This window comes from Pantherophis guttatus, chromosome 2, assembly GCF_059756535.1.
Source record: "Pantherophis guttatus breed Tessera chromosome 2, ASM5975653v1, whole genome shotgun sequence".
Taxonomy (NCBI): Eukaryota; Metazoa; Chordata; class Lepidosauria; order Squamata; family Colubridae; genus Pantherophis; species Pantherophis guttatus.
The window spans coordinates 158,788,284-158,805,846 of record NC_142064.1 but is presented as its reverse complement, the minus strand read 5'-3'; the positions used below and the strand labels follow the sequence as shown (position 1 = coordinate 158,805,846).

Genomic DNA, 17,563 nt, shown 5'->3' with positions numbered 1-17,563 from the left:
AGAGATTCTACTTCCATGGGGATCCAGCCACCCAGGCAGCTTGTCTGGAGATGATATTTAGTTATCATCTCTCTTGATATGCGAGGGTGAAGGTTTATTCTCTTAGCTTGTGGGTTGGTTTCCGAATGTTTTGTTACCAGGATAGGTAACATCTTCAGCTGAGTTTAAGGGATCATGATATGCCTGATATGTCTTGAGAATAAATTAATAAAGAGTGTCTTGTCTCATTTATTGATTGGCAAAAGTCATCAGGCTGGACAGCTAGAGCTGATGGTGGCAGTTGTTTTCTCTAGCTCCTTACTGCCATCTAGGGATCATCAAGAATCCTGCAGCCCGGATATGGTAAACCTAATGCTAACTATCGTGAAACCTGAATGGGTAGGGTTCTGCCCTTGATGTTTCTCACGACCACCATGATGGTGGGGAAGAAAATTATGAAAGCAGCCAGGACCGAAGGCAGTGGGACATCCGCAGATCCTCCTGCCTTTTCACCAAAAGAGAACTTCGGCTCGAGAGAACCGCCGCTGCTCCTCACCAATACTGTACACACGCGAGCGCCGAAGAGGCTGCCTGGCGCTGCCTACATGGTTGAGGACATCCAGCATTGGGGCAGGAGGGGAAGGGACTCAAAGCATTGGCGAGAAGGAACAAGACGGTCAGGCGCGCGGGGGGGGTGGTGTCTCTGCAAGAGGAGGCGGGTTGCAGTCGCCGATCCTTGAAGATCATAGCCGAGGCCCCGAAGGCTGTGGCTCGTCTTTTACCGAAGCGACCCCCACTCCAGCCCAAGCTCCGGTTGCGAAGGAGTGGAAGGCGGCTGTTCACCGGCATTCGCCCCCAGCTAGGCTGCAAGTCCCGGCGGGAAACCGGAGGAATTCAAAGTGTCGCCCGCTTCGCCCTCCCTTCCTCTGAGTCAAGAGCCGCGACCGCTTTCCCGCTAGGAACGTCGCCCTGCGTTTGGGCGGGAAGTTACGAAGGTGCTTTGGCCTCCCTAAGCGTCTCGCCAGACGGGACGGGAAAACAGAAAAGAGGACGGCAGGCAGAGCGACGTCTGTTGGCTGGGGCATGAAAGGGAAATCTCCCCCTCCCCTCGTACTCCTCTCCTCCCCTTCTCTTCCTTTTCCAGCGACGGGGAGGCGGGGGCTCTCTGGCCGCTGCCGCCCCATGCGACGCCCAGGCTGGCGGCGCCCCCGGTGGGCTCCCCGTGACTCCTGGCCCCTCTTGTCATGCTTGTGGTTTGGGACGACGCGGCGAGTCCGTGCGCCAAGAAAAGCCGAGCGCCCTCGAGCCCCGCCGCAGAACCCGGACAGCGCGAGCACCAGGCACCGGCTGCCTCTAACTACGCCCAGACGCTGCTTTGCTCGCAGCTCATTGGAGCGAGCGAGACGGGGCCGCTGCTGCCAGACCCTTGGCAAGGCAAGGCAAGGCAAGGCACTGAGCAGGCACAGAGGCCGAAGCCCCCCAGCCCGCCAAGCGCCTTTGGCCACCAGGGGCAGAAGGAGGATCCCGCCGCCCGAGGCCAGACGACCGAGCCCTAGTCCCAGCTCTGCCTCCTTGGAGCTAGTCGGTGGCGCTTACCCGGTCCTCTCTCCTCCTCAGCAGGTGGCTCCGCGTCGCGATGGGTGGAGGGACGGTGCAAATGTTGCTGTTCTTGGGGCTTCTGCATTGGGGTCCTGGCGGAGAAGGCAGGAAGAGCTGGAGACGGCGTGGACCGCAGCAGCAACCCGTCGCGGCGACCCGAGAGCGAAGCGAAGCGGCTGGGCAGCCGGTGGAGAGCTTCCCGTTGGACTTTACCGCTGTGGAGGGGAACATGGACAGTTTCATGGCTCAGATCAAGAGCCTGGCGCAGTCGCTGTACCCTTGTTCCGCGCAGAATCTGCACCAGGAGCTGAGGCTTCACTCGCTTCTGAACAGCTCGGTCACCTGCAACGACGGCAGTCCCGCCGGGTGAGTGAAGATGCCAAACTCGCAGCGCCTCGTCTCTTTCTGTTTCATTCAATTGCCCATCTTCCTGGACCCTATGCCCGATAGAAAATAGAGAACTTTTCATGGAATGCTTCTTCGCGGGCTTTGCTTCATGTACCTTCATTTGTAAAGCTTTGCACCAGATGGCGGATCTGTATACTCCCGTGTATAATTTTTTTTTCTTGCCTGAAGTATCTGGAATTCAAAGCGATACTGCTTGGAGGTGCCTTGATTCACAAATCTTTAACCGAAGGCAGACGAAAATCCTCAAAGTAGGGAGGAAAAAGAAATTGTCTTCTAGATTTCTGAGATATTGATAACTGACCTGCATTAGATAAATTTACTCTCGTGCAAAAGATCAGAAGTTTGCAGAATGTATTGAAAAGATGTGGAAAGTTTCTCTGGGTTCTAATAAAAATGTAATTCTCAGCCTTTTTAGAATGAGTTTAGCTCTGGATCAGAACTTAGTGAATTTTCTAAGCAAGCCTGTAGACTTTGCCTGTATGTATGGCGAGTCTCTTCCCTTTTTTCATAAAGCATCATTTCCAGCCCCCAAGAAGAGATGCTTCAGAGAGCACACAGAACTGTTTACTATTAATACTTAGTACTTCAAAAGTGCTGAAACAATCCATCCTTAGTGTTTAAGCTTTGCTTCCACCATGTGGCTGTTACTAAGAGCACAGTCAGTAACAGGTGGAATAACTCTTTCCTGCCTGGAAATACTTAGGAATGCTAGGAATTTGTTTAATGCATTTAGTTTGGAGCAAGATGAAAGCCAGCTCAGCCTGGCTCAGAGTCCCTGAGAAGGTCCTTTGATCAGACTCTGTTTGGAGCTCTTCTGACAGCCATCCTGTTTCTTTCTCTTGTTCTTTAACCAAGTATTTTATGTAACTCTCTTGATATTATAATGAGTTGGTGTATCAAAGGGTTTGTGGTCGAGTGAGCCAGTCTCCCTAATTAAGTTCACGCTGCCTTCTATTTGTTTTTATTTTAGCTACTACCTCAAAGAATCAAAAGGCAGCAGAAGGTGGCTTCTATTCTTGGAAGGTGAGATTGAGTTTTCTTTAATTTTATTTTGAGTTTTAAAGCAAAGTTCAATGATTTCAGACTCTTTAGGTAAAAAAGTTTAAGAGATGACAAAGTAACATCCCAGCTGCTTTTTTCAAAGGATGCAAGGAATATTAATATGTACTGCTTGCTTTCTTTGCAACCAATGTCTTCATCCTTTCATCTTCACCGCCATTGTTGCACATGTCTCTATGTCTTGCAAATTTATAACAGTCTAATTAGTCCAATAATCCTAATCAAAGCTACATATAGGAATAAATTTTGCTGTTAGGTTTTCTAACCTGGTGCACTTCATACACACTGAGTACAATTTCCTAAATCACCACTCAGCAACATAATGTCTGAAGGGCACCAGAAAGTAAAATGATGGTACATAAGGCTCTTGTTGCCTTAGTCAATCAATCCATTTCTTCTGTTTGCTTGTACTTTAATTTTATCTCATCCTTGTATTTTCTAGATTTTGCTGCATTTATTCAGTTAAGCCCGTGAATTGGGAACCTTATATGATTTTTCCTCCCCCCCACTTCTAATTCATAACCTTTTCTATTTTGATGTCTGTGGAGATTTTCAATCATCCAGGTCATGGTTGTCCCATAGGTGCTTTTCCAAAAGGCAATTGACTTTCTGGTTTTTTTTCTTGAAAACGTTTTGCTTCTCATCCAAGAATCTTCTTCAGTTCTAACTGAATGGTGGGAAATGGAAGGTGGAACCAAAGATAAAACATCCAGACACAAATTGAGCAATGTGATTTATGAAGGGGATTGCAGCGAGACATGTGCAGATCTGTACATTAAGGAAACAAAAGAAACATTTCACAAACACATAGCACAACACAGGAGAACAAACCCATCAGGACAGGATTAAGAAGCCCATCTGCATCTGAAAGACAAAGATCACTCTTTGAAGACAGCAAAGTCCACATTCTGGACAGAAAGGACCACTGGTTTGAAAGAGGGATCAAAGAGGCTATATTAAAATTGAACAGCCCTCTCTTAATAGAGGGGGAGGGATAGGACACCACCTATCTTCTGTTTACAACACAGTCCTTTTAGCAGTCCCAAGAAGGTTCCACACCCATTTGCACACTGATTCAGGTGAATCTGAGGATACAGATAAACCCTCAAATGGCCTCAACGAATCTCAGAGACACTAACAACCAACCTTCAGACTGCTAAAAGATTAGATGACTGCAAAGATTATAAATCCTTCCATTCCCCACCAATCAGAACTAAAGAAATTTAGATGAGAAGCAAAACATTTTCAAAGGGAAAAAAAAGAAACTCCAGTTCCTTTTGGAAAAGTACCTTAAACCATCTGTTTGGAAGTAAATCCCACTAAGTTCAAAATAAAATTTTGTTTCAGATAAAAACAATTAGGACAACAACATTATGCTACTATGGAAGAAATGATCAACTTTTGCCTAAGAATTACTATTGCGATTTTTTTCCATTTGCTATTCAGATAAATAAGAGATGATACTGTAAACTAGAGATGTCAAGTAGTTCTATTCTAATTTCAAGAATCTTGTCAGAAATCCTAAATTTTCTACATAGGAAGCCTTCAGTTTTTCATCTCAACCCTCAATGCATACAATTTAATCTAATAAGGAAAAACGTGTTTGTGTGTAATATATATATTACACACGGACTAAAGGCAGAGTCAAGTTTTCATGGTTATGACCTGGAAGTAAATCCTATTGAAACTAATCGGATTTACATCCATAGATCCTATCCTAAGGAATATGCCTGTTGTGTGCCCTGTAAAGAGTAGAACTATCTTTATTGGCATTTGACTGCTCAGTCAGAAAATAATAAAGCAATCCTATTTCACTTGGGTCATTTCCAGGTAAGGGAATTAGGGTGTAATATGAAAAAAACCAATGGCACAGAGATTAATTCTTTGAAATGTACTTTAAAAGCGGAATGAAAACATGATTTGTAAAGAAGAAATTCAAGACAGAACATACTATATTATGAAAAAGATAGCAATCTGCTAATGAAATCAATGGGTTGCTCATTACTTTTACAGATGATGTTAAAAAGATGGCAAAAACTGTAGACTACAATGTAGTCCTCTCCTATTCAATATATATTTTCATATGGAAGTTTGCATAATTTGACAAGTTTAAGGACTCAATCAAATTAGATTCTATGATTACTTTATGTGGGATTCTATTTAGCTTTTAAAATATATCTATCTGATCCATAAATTTGTATAGGAAAAATAATATCTACTTCGTTATAAAACAATTTTATGACTAATTTAATTCCACCAAGTGTCTATTTCATAAATCACAGCTTAAAATGATGTGAATTAGTGATACAGGAAAAAATTACTGAGATATCATCATCATTATTATTGTTATTGGATGCAGGAGGCTGGTATTGCTTCAGCAGAGAGAACTGCAATTCTCGTTATGAAACAATGAGGAGATTAATGAGCTCCAAGGAGTGGCCCATTACCAGAACTGGTAAATGTTTTGTTCTAATTAGTCTGAGATTTACATTGCGAATTATATATTGTTTCTGCTGTCTATATAACTGCATAATTATGAATACATATATATACTTATCTTTAGTAATATTCTATTATTTATGTGGAATAAGTAATGTTTGGTTTATTCACTTAGCATTTACGCAGAGGGTTTTTTTAAAAAACAGGTAACATACCAGAATTAAAATAATGCATGTAATTATTTTGAATTTTAATAGAAAGAGGCCTCCAATGCAAAATCTCCTTTTCATTCTCTGCAAAGCAGAACTTCTTCTATAAATTTAAGAGAACAGGAAATATTTGAGTAGAATCCTAGAGCTGGAAAAGGCCATTGCAGTCATTAAATCTCTGTTTAGAGTAGTAATTCAAACTGATATATTGTTGACAGATGGCTAGTAGGAACTCATGTTGTAAAAGGAAGCCCACCTTTCATTAATTGGTTCCATTGACAATTGTAATTGGTTCCACTGTTATTTTTTTTCAATCAGAACGTGCCCCCCTCCATAACTTAAATCTATGATTTCCTGTCAGGAATGGTGTGGAATAGAAATGCCAATCTTAGATTACACAACCATGTTCTCTTACTGTATTCCTATATATGTTTTGAGAGCATCTAGATCAATGGTTCCCAACCTTTTTTTGGCCATGCTCCCTAAGCATCTCTAAAATCCTGATCCCCGTGACATATAATTCTTACTATTCAAAAAGTGACTGCTGCTCATGTGGAGGAAGCCTAAAATGCCATTAACTTGGTTTAAACAAGGTTGCAATTGCCCCCATTAAAAATCAAATTGCCCCCCCTGTGGGGCATGGACCCCACGTTGGGAACCACTGATCTAGATAGAAAAGTGGCATAAAAATGAGGTATACCTATACCTAGGAATTAAGAAAAGTTCATTATTTGCATCATTTTCCCTACTTGGTGCTGAGTAAAGATGTTGGGATACCACAAAGCTCACCTTATTCTCAGCCTGCACTGGACATATTATCTGAGGATCTGGAGGACAATTTGGAAAAACGAAATTATTTTCTTTGGCTGAAATCTGTATCTGCCCAGATGATATTAATAAAACAAAAAGTTACTTTAAAAAGTTTCAGCGTAGTGCATATGTTGATTTTGTAATGACATTGACTCTTAGAGGGAAGATAGCCCACCACATAGTAAACATTTCTATGTTTGTATTTTCAGCAAAGTGGACAGCATTAATACTCTCTTTTTACTCTTTCATTAATTATAGGGATTTGTAAAGAAATGTTTAAAAAAGAGAGATGCCTTTTAAGGTATGCAGACAGGCCTAATAAATAGATTTTACTACAGATCTCTTCAGGACTGCACAGCCTCTATGGCTCCAGTACCTACATTGATGTTCATGGAAGTTGGAGAAGGCACTTCTTTGTGGGCAGATCCCCAAGAATGCTAAGAGATCATTGGCTGTCCTTATATGGCATGTTTAGTTATCATAGAACAAAGCCCTGGTTCAGAAATGGAAATTGGTAAACTTTTGCTGACTCACCAATACTTCTTCCCAGTGTTAGCAACTTAATGCCTAGCTTAATAATGAGTTATGGTCAAAGTACTCAGAATGCTGTAATTTTCCTTTGTTCTGTTGCTTAGATGAGTCTGTGTTCTTCACTTCTAAAACTTTAAGAGTCTGTAGTCCATCCAAAACATATCTGAGAATAAGAGTCCATGAACATACTGAATTTACATTTAAGTATATGTACGTGTTTAGGTTTTCCACTATGTAAGCTTATCTGTTTAGACCAAAAAGAAGAAATATTTCAAACATTAGTGATACAGGTTCTATTTTTGTATACATGAAGTACAAAAATGAAGTATTAAATCTAATATTTTCCTATCTTAGTCTGAAAGATTTTTATTATGAATATTGCATCCTTTCAGATGCTCTGGTATATGAACCTAACAATGTTGTTGTTTTTTACCATCTGTCATTGAATTAATGCTAAATGTTTTTTGTTCTTTGTGTGAAGGATATTTTTCTCTATGTGTTAGTATGTATATTATTTTTCTCCATCTTCAGGAACAGGCATTTTGTCATCACAACCAGAAGAAAATCCTCACTGGTGGAATGCAAATATGGTGTAAGTAGAATAAACAGCTATAGGAGTTGAATGGAATAGTCAAGCAAAAATAAACAAGATAGAAGACTAGTAAACTAGGGAAAAGGAGAACTTAGCCTGCATATGAAAAAACAAAGGACCAGAGTTTGCAAGTTGTAATGATCCTATAAAGAAAGCACGAGTAGAAATTACAAATGAAAATAAATGAGAATAACTATGAAACAGAATGGATTGTTAGTACATTAAGAAAGTCTTCAAGAACAATCCAAAGACAATGGGGAGGGAAAATCCTGATGGTCAGATCTGAAGTTCTACCTGATTCATGCCAGCAAGGCCGAAGTAGTGTAGGTGGGTAGGCTGGAAGGAAAAAACAATATTAGCCTGAGGCATTTGTACTCCCCCCTTACTGTAGGGCTGTATTGGAAGTACCACTGCTAGGTCTTTAATGCAGAATTGCTTGGCCATAATGGAGAAGCCAGTGAGGATGGATTTCATTCTCTGTCTGCACTCCTCTGATGAACTGTATTCTTAGATATTTTCTATAATAGTAATAACTGATCCAACAAATGTATTTTGATTATGTGCCATCAAATTGTATTAGTTCTTGCCAAAAAATACACAGAGTTTCTCCAGCAAATAAATTCACACTAACCCTTTTAAAAAGGAAACAGTCCCATGTAAAATACAACTTCTGGCTAGGATGATTGGATAGCAGACTCAGGGAATAAAAGCAAATACCAGAGGATAGCTGTTAATCTGAAAGCCCACTTGGGAGCTAGTGTCTGTACGTACTTAAATGCTGTTAGAATGGCTGATTAGAATTAGAATGGCTGTTCTATTCATTGGGATATTTTTTTTTCCTTGCATAGCATTGTTTTTAGACAGCAGGGACATTCAAGAGTAATTTCTAATTCAAAAAGCATCTAGACTAATTAATATGTAGTTATCAACTAAGATGATGTTGATAGCTTCAATGGAGCACAATACAAGGGAAAGTAGAAGTAGAAAATCAGAACAGTGGCATTTGCCATGCAGATCTATGAGAGCTTTAAAATTAGTGGACATTTTCCATGCTTGCCATAAAAATAAGAATAAAGCTTCTATTATTAAACATGTATTGGAAATGCACTAAATTTTGACCAATTGTAGCTCCCTGGCATTTAGCTCCAAGTGTTAGAAGAATTTTTATTTTATTTTATTTTTCTTTGATGCTTCATGCCCTGGGATATCAGTTGTATAAAATGCTGGTACCATCAGATCTGAGTGAGCCGAGTTTAAACGATTTTCTCTTATCGCTCTTAGGGTTTAATTTGCTGGACTTTTACTCTTGTCTTACCCCTCCATGCATATCAAAAGAATATTGGTGCTCAAGGACATCTGTTCTCTTGCAGTTTCATCCCATATTGCTCAAGTGATGTCTGGAGTGGAGCCTCTGCCAAAACTGAGAAAAGTGAGTGCTTCTGACAGGCTCTTGCTGCCAAACAGGCATTATGCATTAAGGGAATCTGGCCTGAATTCTCCACAGTTGTGCAAAGGAAGAAAGGATTCTCGCCAGCGGGCAGGAAGAAATAATAAATATCCTCTAGATAATGCATCCGCTTGCAAGCCCTGCTTTGTCACGGTTCAGAACCCCACATGGGAGTAACCGAGCAACAGCCTGAGGGAAATGGTTGCATCTCAAGGGTCTGAACAACTATTTCATTTAGCTAAATTTGAAATAAGGAAAAATGAAATTGTGCCAGGACTTCCAAATGGAATCAAGAAAGTTCTTATATCTGTGCATGCGCTTGAGGGCCATCATCATCTAGATCTATCACATATATGGCACTGTGTGGCCAGAAACATCCACCTGGAAGATGTTGACATAAGTGACAAAGAAATATTTGCTCTCTTGACTGACTAAAGAAGAGCTTCGGGCAGTTGGGATTTTTTAACATAACTGACTCAATAGATAAAACATGGACCTTTTGTATTTATCTTTCCAAAATTTTATATTCTCCTCAGGACGCCTATCTTCCATTTGGTGTCTGTAGCTGACACCCCAGATTCCCGGATATCACTACTATTGATCTTGTATGAAGAATATTAGTTTTCACAATCCTATCTGGCAAGATTCATGTCTAATTAAATGAAAGATTTCTAACCTAAAAGGAAAAGCTGTATAGGGGAAAAAAAATAATATCTTTATTTCAGTCAGTTACATTTTTTTGAATTGGCTTGATCTCAGGGACAGTAATAGAGGAAATTTTCTGATTACCAATATTGAGAGGATGATCAAATTTATCTGCCTTATCTGTATTCCCTTAAGGAAGAGTTTGCCTCACATTTCATTAGGAATATTGTTCCCATTCTTGCACCCTTATTTTTGTAATTTTCCCAGGTAGTTGTTCTTGAGAGAGCACCACGCTGACCAAATACTTTATGATCATGGACTCCACACATTGTGCAAGAGAACTGGGATTGACCATCTTCCCAGTTTTCCTTTTGTATGGAAAACCACTAAGGAACTTCTGACATCTTCAGTGTTGCCTTAAATGCAGACTGATGTATGGTACCATAAGCCCCTCTGTTGTTTTTCATGCAAAAAATGAAAAGACACCCTCCCCAAGCATTTACAGCCATTCCTGACTGTCTTTATTTCTTTGCTAATGTCACCTCAAGAACAATTTCCATACATATAGTTCTGTTTTATTTTCTACAATATCTTTTATGTTGATGGAAGGTCATCATTTGAAATTGATTGAAACTATAATTTCTCTTCTTCGGTCTACTAGTTTTATTTTTTAAGGTAGAAAAGATGTCAAGTACATTAGCCTGGCTCACGTGTTGCAGCAAGTCATAATTTGGCTGGTTTGATCCTGGCCTAGGGTTATTTGTGAATCTAGCCACTGTGGTTTGTAAAGACTTTACACAGCATGGAAGACCAGATTGTTGTTGTTGTTGGGTTTTGCTAAATCATAGTTTGAGATATGAATCCAGTCCCAGTTTCCAATGGTAACATTTGGTCTCAGTTAGCAGTGATCGTGTGCTAGGTATTCTAGCAGCTGGGAAAAAATTAGAAATCTCCTGCACTTGGATGCAGATTAGGTAGAAGCAGAGGCTGGTAATTGCCGAAGCATGCTACAATCTTTCTCAACAGGACCTTCTCACTACTTCTTTCTGTTCTCTGTTCTTCCAGTGTTTGGATGGGGAACTTGTAGCTTCTGGATCTGCTGAACGTCAGCTCCCAGCTATTGAAGCTATCATGGCCAAGATGAGAGGTGCTGAGAGTTGAAGTCCAGCAATATTTGAAGGGCTACAAATTCTGCTTTCCTGAAACAGGAGAGAGATATACCATAATTCAGATTCCCTGTTCTGGATAGAGGTCCATCTCACTGCTATTTTTTAAAGAAGCTTTTCCCAGAATTTTGTTCTTTCTTTCCTTAGCTTATCAAACATATACTTGAGAGGTCAAGTAAATGTTCAGAAAACTAGTCCTAAACATTAAAGAACATGAAAGGGAGAGAATGTTCCATTTGTCACATTCAACGAAGAAATTAAAGAATTTAGATCTGAAGCTTGCTAACTGATTTGCAATATTTGCTAGGTTTACTTTTCCACTGAACACTCATTGGAAACTTATGGTACGAAAAGTATACTTTTCAATATTCATTACTCCATACCTTCAATAGGAATGGCAAAAAATGTTAGCCAGTTTTACTTACTATGATTGTTTTTCATCTCCCCTTCCTTCTCCTCCTTCAGATGAATTTGTCTTCATGGGTGCTCTCATCATACAAGAAGTTGTAAAGGAATTATTGGGGAAAGGCCTTGTAAATGCCAAGGTGTTGCTGTTGGCAGGAAGCAGGTATATGTCTGTTCATGAAAACACATCTAGTAAATGTATGCTTGTGTGAGTTGGAAAAGGATATTATTAAAACATTTCAAAAGTAAATATAGAAAAAGGAATAATAGAAGCAACATTTTAAAGTAAGAGATGCAACTCAGTGATACCTATATATAACCACAATGACTAACAGTACTTGTTGAAATGCCCACTTAAACAAAATAGGGTTTTTTTGGTCCGAACATGATATCAATCAGCTCCAGGAGAGATTTTTGGGGTAGGGCAGTGATGGTGAACCTTTTCGGCACCAAGTGCCCAAACTGGTGTGTATGCATGTGTGTGTGTGTGCCAACTGGTCTTCACGCACACCGGAGGCCTGGAAATTCCCAGGGCTCCCGTGTTTCCGGCACATGCGAAGACCAGCTGGCCTGCGCACTCTGGAAACCAGAAGAGCAGCTGGCGATGGCGCGCGTGCCCACAGAGAGGGCTCTGCGTGCCATAGGTTTGTCATCATGGGGGTAGGGTGTTTCACAGGCGGAGCACAATCTTCAAAACCTGCCTTGACAATTGTCCACTTAATTTTAAGGTGCTGGAATCAACCTACAAAATCTATTCCCTTACGTTTTTTCTTGTATGATAAAATCATTTTTCAAGCCATTCCACAAATGCCCTCCCATGATAAGCATTCAATGGAAGCCATGATGAGCTCACCATACAAATGATAGCAATTTCTATCAGTTATTTGTACGATATTGTGACATCATTCTTATGCAGCAGTGCAGTGAGTTGCTTCCAGGAATGGGCTATTTCAGTATCCATTCTGGAATGCCTTCTCAGTAAAGTACACTCAGTTGTCTTTTCAGAACCAAAGGCATTTTCATTTTCTCCAGTTAAAACTATTGCTTAATCAATTCTTTAACAGATATGCTGCTTAGAAACTTGCTGATTATTCTGACTTCTCTTTGTTTATCTGATGTATTTTAATTATTGCATTTTAAATTTATTCTGAATTCGTGTGGTTTTTAATGCATTGTAAATGGCCCAAGGAATGAACAAATGAATAAGCAATTAAACTTGGTATTTCATTAACATTAATTGATGCGATGTGTAGACCTTGCCTACAAGCCATGGTTCTTCAGGCAACAATATGAAGGAGTTCTGCTTCAAAGACTTGACTTGTCATTGCAGTGCTGGTGGAACAGGAGTCCTCTTGAATGTGGATCGAGTGGCTGAACAGCTGGAAGAACTGGGATATCCTGGGATTCAGGTCCGTGGCCTTGCAGACTCTGGCTGGTTCTTGGATAATAAACAATATCGTAGGACAGACTGCATTGATACCATAACCTGCGCCCCCACAGAAGCCATCAGGAGAGGAATTAGGTATTGAAGTTTTTAACATCTTTCCTGGAAATCTAAAACTGGAGTGAGACATCCAGTGAGACTTTCCCCTGATAGTTAACATAAGCTAGTCTTCAGAGATTGCTAAGTAATATTCATGAAATGTGACTGTATAGAAAGTACATAGTAGATATTCTAGTAATCTATCAATAGACAGAGAAACAGAAGGTGTATTTATTCCAGCAAGCACCACATGATGGGGTGAGCTCCTTTTGTCACCCCAGCTCCTGCCATCCTAACAGTTCGAAAGCATGCAAATGTGAGCAGATTAATAGCTACCACTTTGGTGGGAAGGTAACAGCATTCCATGCAAAGGTGGTATTCAGCCGGTTCAGACCAATTTGGGTGAATTGGTAGCGGCGACTGCGGGTGGGCCTGCATCTGCCTGGACGTAATGCCATCCTATGTAGCGCATGTGCAGAAGGCCGGGCGCATGTGCGGAAGGTGTGTGTGCGTGCAGCGAGTGTGCAGAAGGCTGGGTATGTGCGTGAGTGAAGCGAGCGCACGCGTGGCGAACCAGTGGCAACAATATGTGAAACCCACTCCTGATTCCATGTGTCTTCAATGTATAGTCATGCTGGTGAAATGACCACAGAAACCAACCTCTAGATGTTGCTGCCTCCCTCTGCTAGGAAACAAAGATGAGCACCGCCCCCTAGAGTCAGACTCGGCAAAACAGAGGAAAACTTCACCCTTTAACTTTTTAAATATATATACATTTTCAATATGTGGTTTGTCTGCCCTCTACTGTCCACTAGTTTTGGAATTTATATACTAATAAAGGAGAACATTTGTAGCATGTTTTCTTGCAGACGTTTCATTACTGAAACTAGGCAATATCATCAGTGCTAGGACTAGCACTAGCACTGATAATGTTACCTAGTTTGGGTAATGAAACTAGGTAACAAGAAAACAAACAAGCTCAGAGAGCACCAAGGACCCTTCACGATTTACATACTCTTGCCTCTCAATCCCAGATATTCTATACAGCATAGTTAACTATTTCTAGTAGAATGAATTTAAATAATTAACTCCAGCTATTTTTTTTAAAACTCTCAGATATTGGCATGGACTTGTTCCTGAACGCTGCAAAATGCAGTTTAGAGAAGGAGAAGAATGGAATTGTTTCTTTGGCTATAAAATTTATCCTACTCTCCGATGTAAGTGTGCCAGCAAAGGCCTGTTGCTGAACGATATCTGAAATGCATTTCAGATAAACTCTCCTTATCTGAATAATTAATACTAAGTGGTTATTATTAAGCCTTGCTAGTATTGTCAGCCAGGTAAATGTTTTGATTTAGCTAATTATGTGATATTTACACTTCTAATTGATTTGTTGAATATAAATAAATATTCATATTACTTTAATACTTCAATATAAATAGGATGTGTTTGGGGGATGCGAGACTGTTTTAATTATTGAAGAAAGAGTGGAATAATTTGCAAGAAACATCTACAATTTAGCAAATAAAGACTACTATGCAGTGGTGAAATCCAAATTTTTTTACTACCGGGTTCTGTGGGCGTGGCTTGGTGAGTGTGACAGGGGAAGGATACTGCAAAATCTCCATTCCCACCCCACTCCAGGGGAAGGATACTGCAAAATAACTTTTCCCTCCCCACTCCTGGGGGAAGGATATTGCAAAGTCTCCATTCCCACCCCACTCTGGGGCCAGCCAGAGGTAGTATTTGCCGGTTCTCTGAACTGTTCAAAATTTCCACTACCGGTTCTCCAGAACCTGCTGGATTTCACCCCTGCTACCATGTGATTAGATAAAAAAAATTTAACAGTAAATGCACAAGAAAATGTTACATGGCATAACAGGATATACCAACGTTCGTCCTTAATTTTTTGTCTCTCTCTCTAAAATTTCCACATACTAAGAAATCTAATTCATTCTTGCTTACTTAGTTTATCACTTAAGCCAGTAAGTTTATAGCCCTATTAGTGATGCTATTGGTACTAAATTCTTCTTTGTGTAGGTCCTGTTTTTGTGGTGCAGTGGTTGTTTGATGAAGCTCAACTCACTGTGGACAATGTACATTTGACTGGCCAGCCTGTACAGGAAGGACAATGGCTTTATATCCAAAATCTGGGCCGTGAATTGAGGAATACTCTCAAGGATGTGACGTTAGTTTTGTTTCATGTTTTTAAATTTCCATTTAAGGAAATTTCCTTTCCTGGGATCTAAGAATTTTATCTTAAAATCTTTCCATGATATGTCACATTATTAAACACTAGATTTGTATGTTTAAATTTTTTTTTGTTTGTATTGCTGTTAGTGGGAGTCAGCAGTGCATCTCAGGCCTTTTACTCTAAAATTAAAATTAAGACAAGGACAGTGGCTTTATATTGCTGTCATATGACTCAGTTGCTTTCTCATGACAGAAGTATCCACAATACCCAGTCACAAGAGATAATAAAATTAAATCTGTGGTGACTTAGCTTCTGTATGGTATGTTAAGAATAGTGCTTCAAAGCAATTCAGGTCTGAGATCTAACCTTTCTGCACCTAGCAACTTATATAGGTATCTTTATTGCAGCAAGATGCCTAAATTCTACTATGAAAAAACTCAAAAGTTGTTACAAAAGACATTCCAAAATGTTTCTTTTTCTATCACATTGATTTTATGACTTTTCCCCCTTCTCATTCAGCGCCAGCTTTGCTCCAGCTTGTTTGTCTCATGAGATCATAACACGCAAGTAAGTATGTAGAGTGGAAAGGTGCACCTTCCTGTTTTCTCACCTTCTCTATCAAATGAAAGACATTCACTAATTATTAAGAAAGACTGGCTGAATCAGCAGTGAGCAGAAAATAAATTGAAATCTACAATATGTTTGTAGATTTCTGGGTAATTTACATTTATAAGCATTATGATTAGCAGAGGTGACATAAATTACCCCACGCCTTTTAATCAGGTGACTAAAAAGAAAAAGAAATGGGGTGGACAGGATTGATCTTTTTCTCTGAAAAGACTAAATTTAGTTTGGATACTGAGAATAAATGACTGGTTTCAGAAGCTCCCATTTTTTTGCATTCTGCAATTAGATGTCTACCCTGAGCAACTGTTTTATAATAAATGTCAGTGGATCTTGAACTGTCTTGAGAAAAGAGAGCAAAAAGTAAAATCCAGAAATTGAAATTCTGCCTTTCCTGCTCTGGAATACTGCTGACTTTCTAGAATGTTAGAAAACTATATTTTGAGCATATAAATAATATAAATATGCAAAGCAGATCATCCATCTTTTGGAACTTCTAGTAACCTGTGTAAATTGATTCTGTATTATTTTGATTCTCATACATTGTCCAGTGTGTTTCAGATAGATCAAATCTTGGCAGCTCTTTTCTTTTGTTGCTACCTCATATGACCCCATGAGTGTTCAGAAGCGAAAGTGTCAGCAGGTTCTCTTGAGTTATGCCTATCCTATGATTAGTCACCTGTAAGAAACATGCAAATTGTCACACGCTTTCATCTATATGGGTTGCTTTTTCAGTCATTGGACAGATATCCAAGTGAAAGGGACCTCTTTGCCCCGAGCTCTGCACTGCTGGGATCGCAGTCTACATGACAGCAATAAGAATGGGAAAGCCCCGTTAAAAGGCTGCCCGGTCCATCTGATTGACAGCTGCCCATGGCCACATTGTAACCCATCATGCCCTACCATCCGGGACCAATACACTGGCCAGGAGATGAATGTGATCCAATTTCTCATGCATATGGGTTTTGATGTGCAGAAGATGGCACAGCAGCAAGGATTGGAGCCCAGTAAACTTCTAGGGATGCTGAGCAGTGCTAGCTAGAAGTGTATTCTCTTAACGACAACGGCTTGACTCTTTAGACACCCAAACTTTCTGCCTTCTTTGCTCACGTACAGCACGTAAACATCTATAGAGACAAGTAGCCAAACTAACGCACATAGCTCTTGCACAATTAGCCTATCAGGATCATATGGACAGAATCTCATCTACCCACTTAAATGAAGCATTACCTCTACATTACTGCCAAGCAGTACCTCTGTTCACAAGGACAATCTACAGGAAGTAACGGGTGCCTAGAAACTCCAGCTTCAAGAACCCATAAGGGCCTTCATGCATTTTATCATTTCCAAGGCATTTGTAGGCCATAGAGTGACTTTGGGGATAGGTGGGAGCACTGAATTATTCTCCTATCAGAAGGGAAGATATGACCACAAGGACTTCCTGGAGCCAGCAGCTCACCATGTAAGATACTGTACAAACAAAGCACAGCGGCTACAAATGGATCTACCGTGTATTCAATTTACTTTTGTATTGTTTTATGAAATGATTTTATTACTTGACTTTTAAAAGAAATAAGCAAAAAATATAAAATTAATGATATTGTTTTGTAACATATTTTTTAAATAATGAAGAAAACGGCTTACGCTATTTTGGCAATGTGAAAATATTTATTTTAATATGTAAATGCTATTTATAAGGGCTGATCCAAGATACGCTCAAAAGTTGTAAAGTTGTAAATACTTTCTTGGAAAGGTTTTCCTTGTGAACACATACGTATGGGAGAGGGCAAGGGTCAGCATTGGCATTATTATTATTATTATTATTATTATTATTAAATCCTTATGACTCCCTTTGTACGATGTTGATTTGTAGAAATGAAATTATGAGTGAAGAATTCAAGAAAGAGCTTTTTTCCAATTTAATCTATATGATGTTTGCACCTTTATTCATCTTTTCGTTATAGGAAATGCAC

The 17,563-nt window shown here is 39.9% G+C and overlaps 1 protein-coding gene across 1 annotated transcript; it reads left to right on the top strand.

The window, feature by feature from the left end:
* The first annotated feature begins 981 nt into the window (after positions 1 to 981).
* On the top strand, positions 982 to 17,238 carry NOTUM (notum, palmitoleoyl-protein carboxylesterase). Its single transcript, XM_034412910.3, has 11 exons — positions 982 to 1,944; positions 2,957 to 3,009; positions 5,405 to 5,500; positions 7,566 to 7,626; positions 8,997 to 9,055; positions 11,350 to 11,452; positions 12,620 to 12,811; positions 13,889 to 13,989; positions 14,813 to 14,960; positions 15,486 to 15,533; positions 16,326 to 17,238. The coding sequence occupies exons 1-11, from the start codon at positions 1,616 to 1,618 to the stop codon at positions 16,630 to 16,632; spliced, it is 1,497 nt and encodes a 498-aa protein (XP_034268801.2). The 5' UTR covers positions 982 to 1,615; the 3' UTR covers positions 16,633 to 17,238.
* The last annotated feature ends 325 nt before the right edge of the window (positions 17,239 to 17,563 follow it).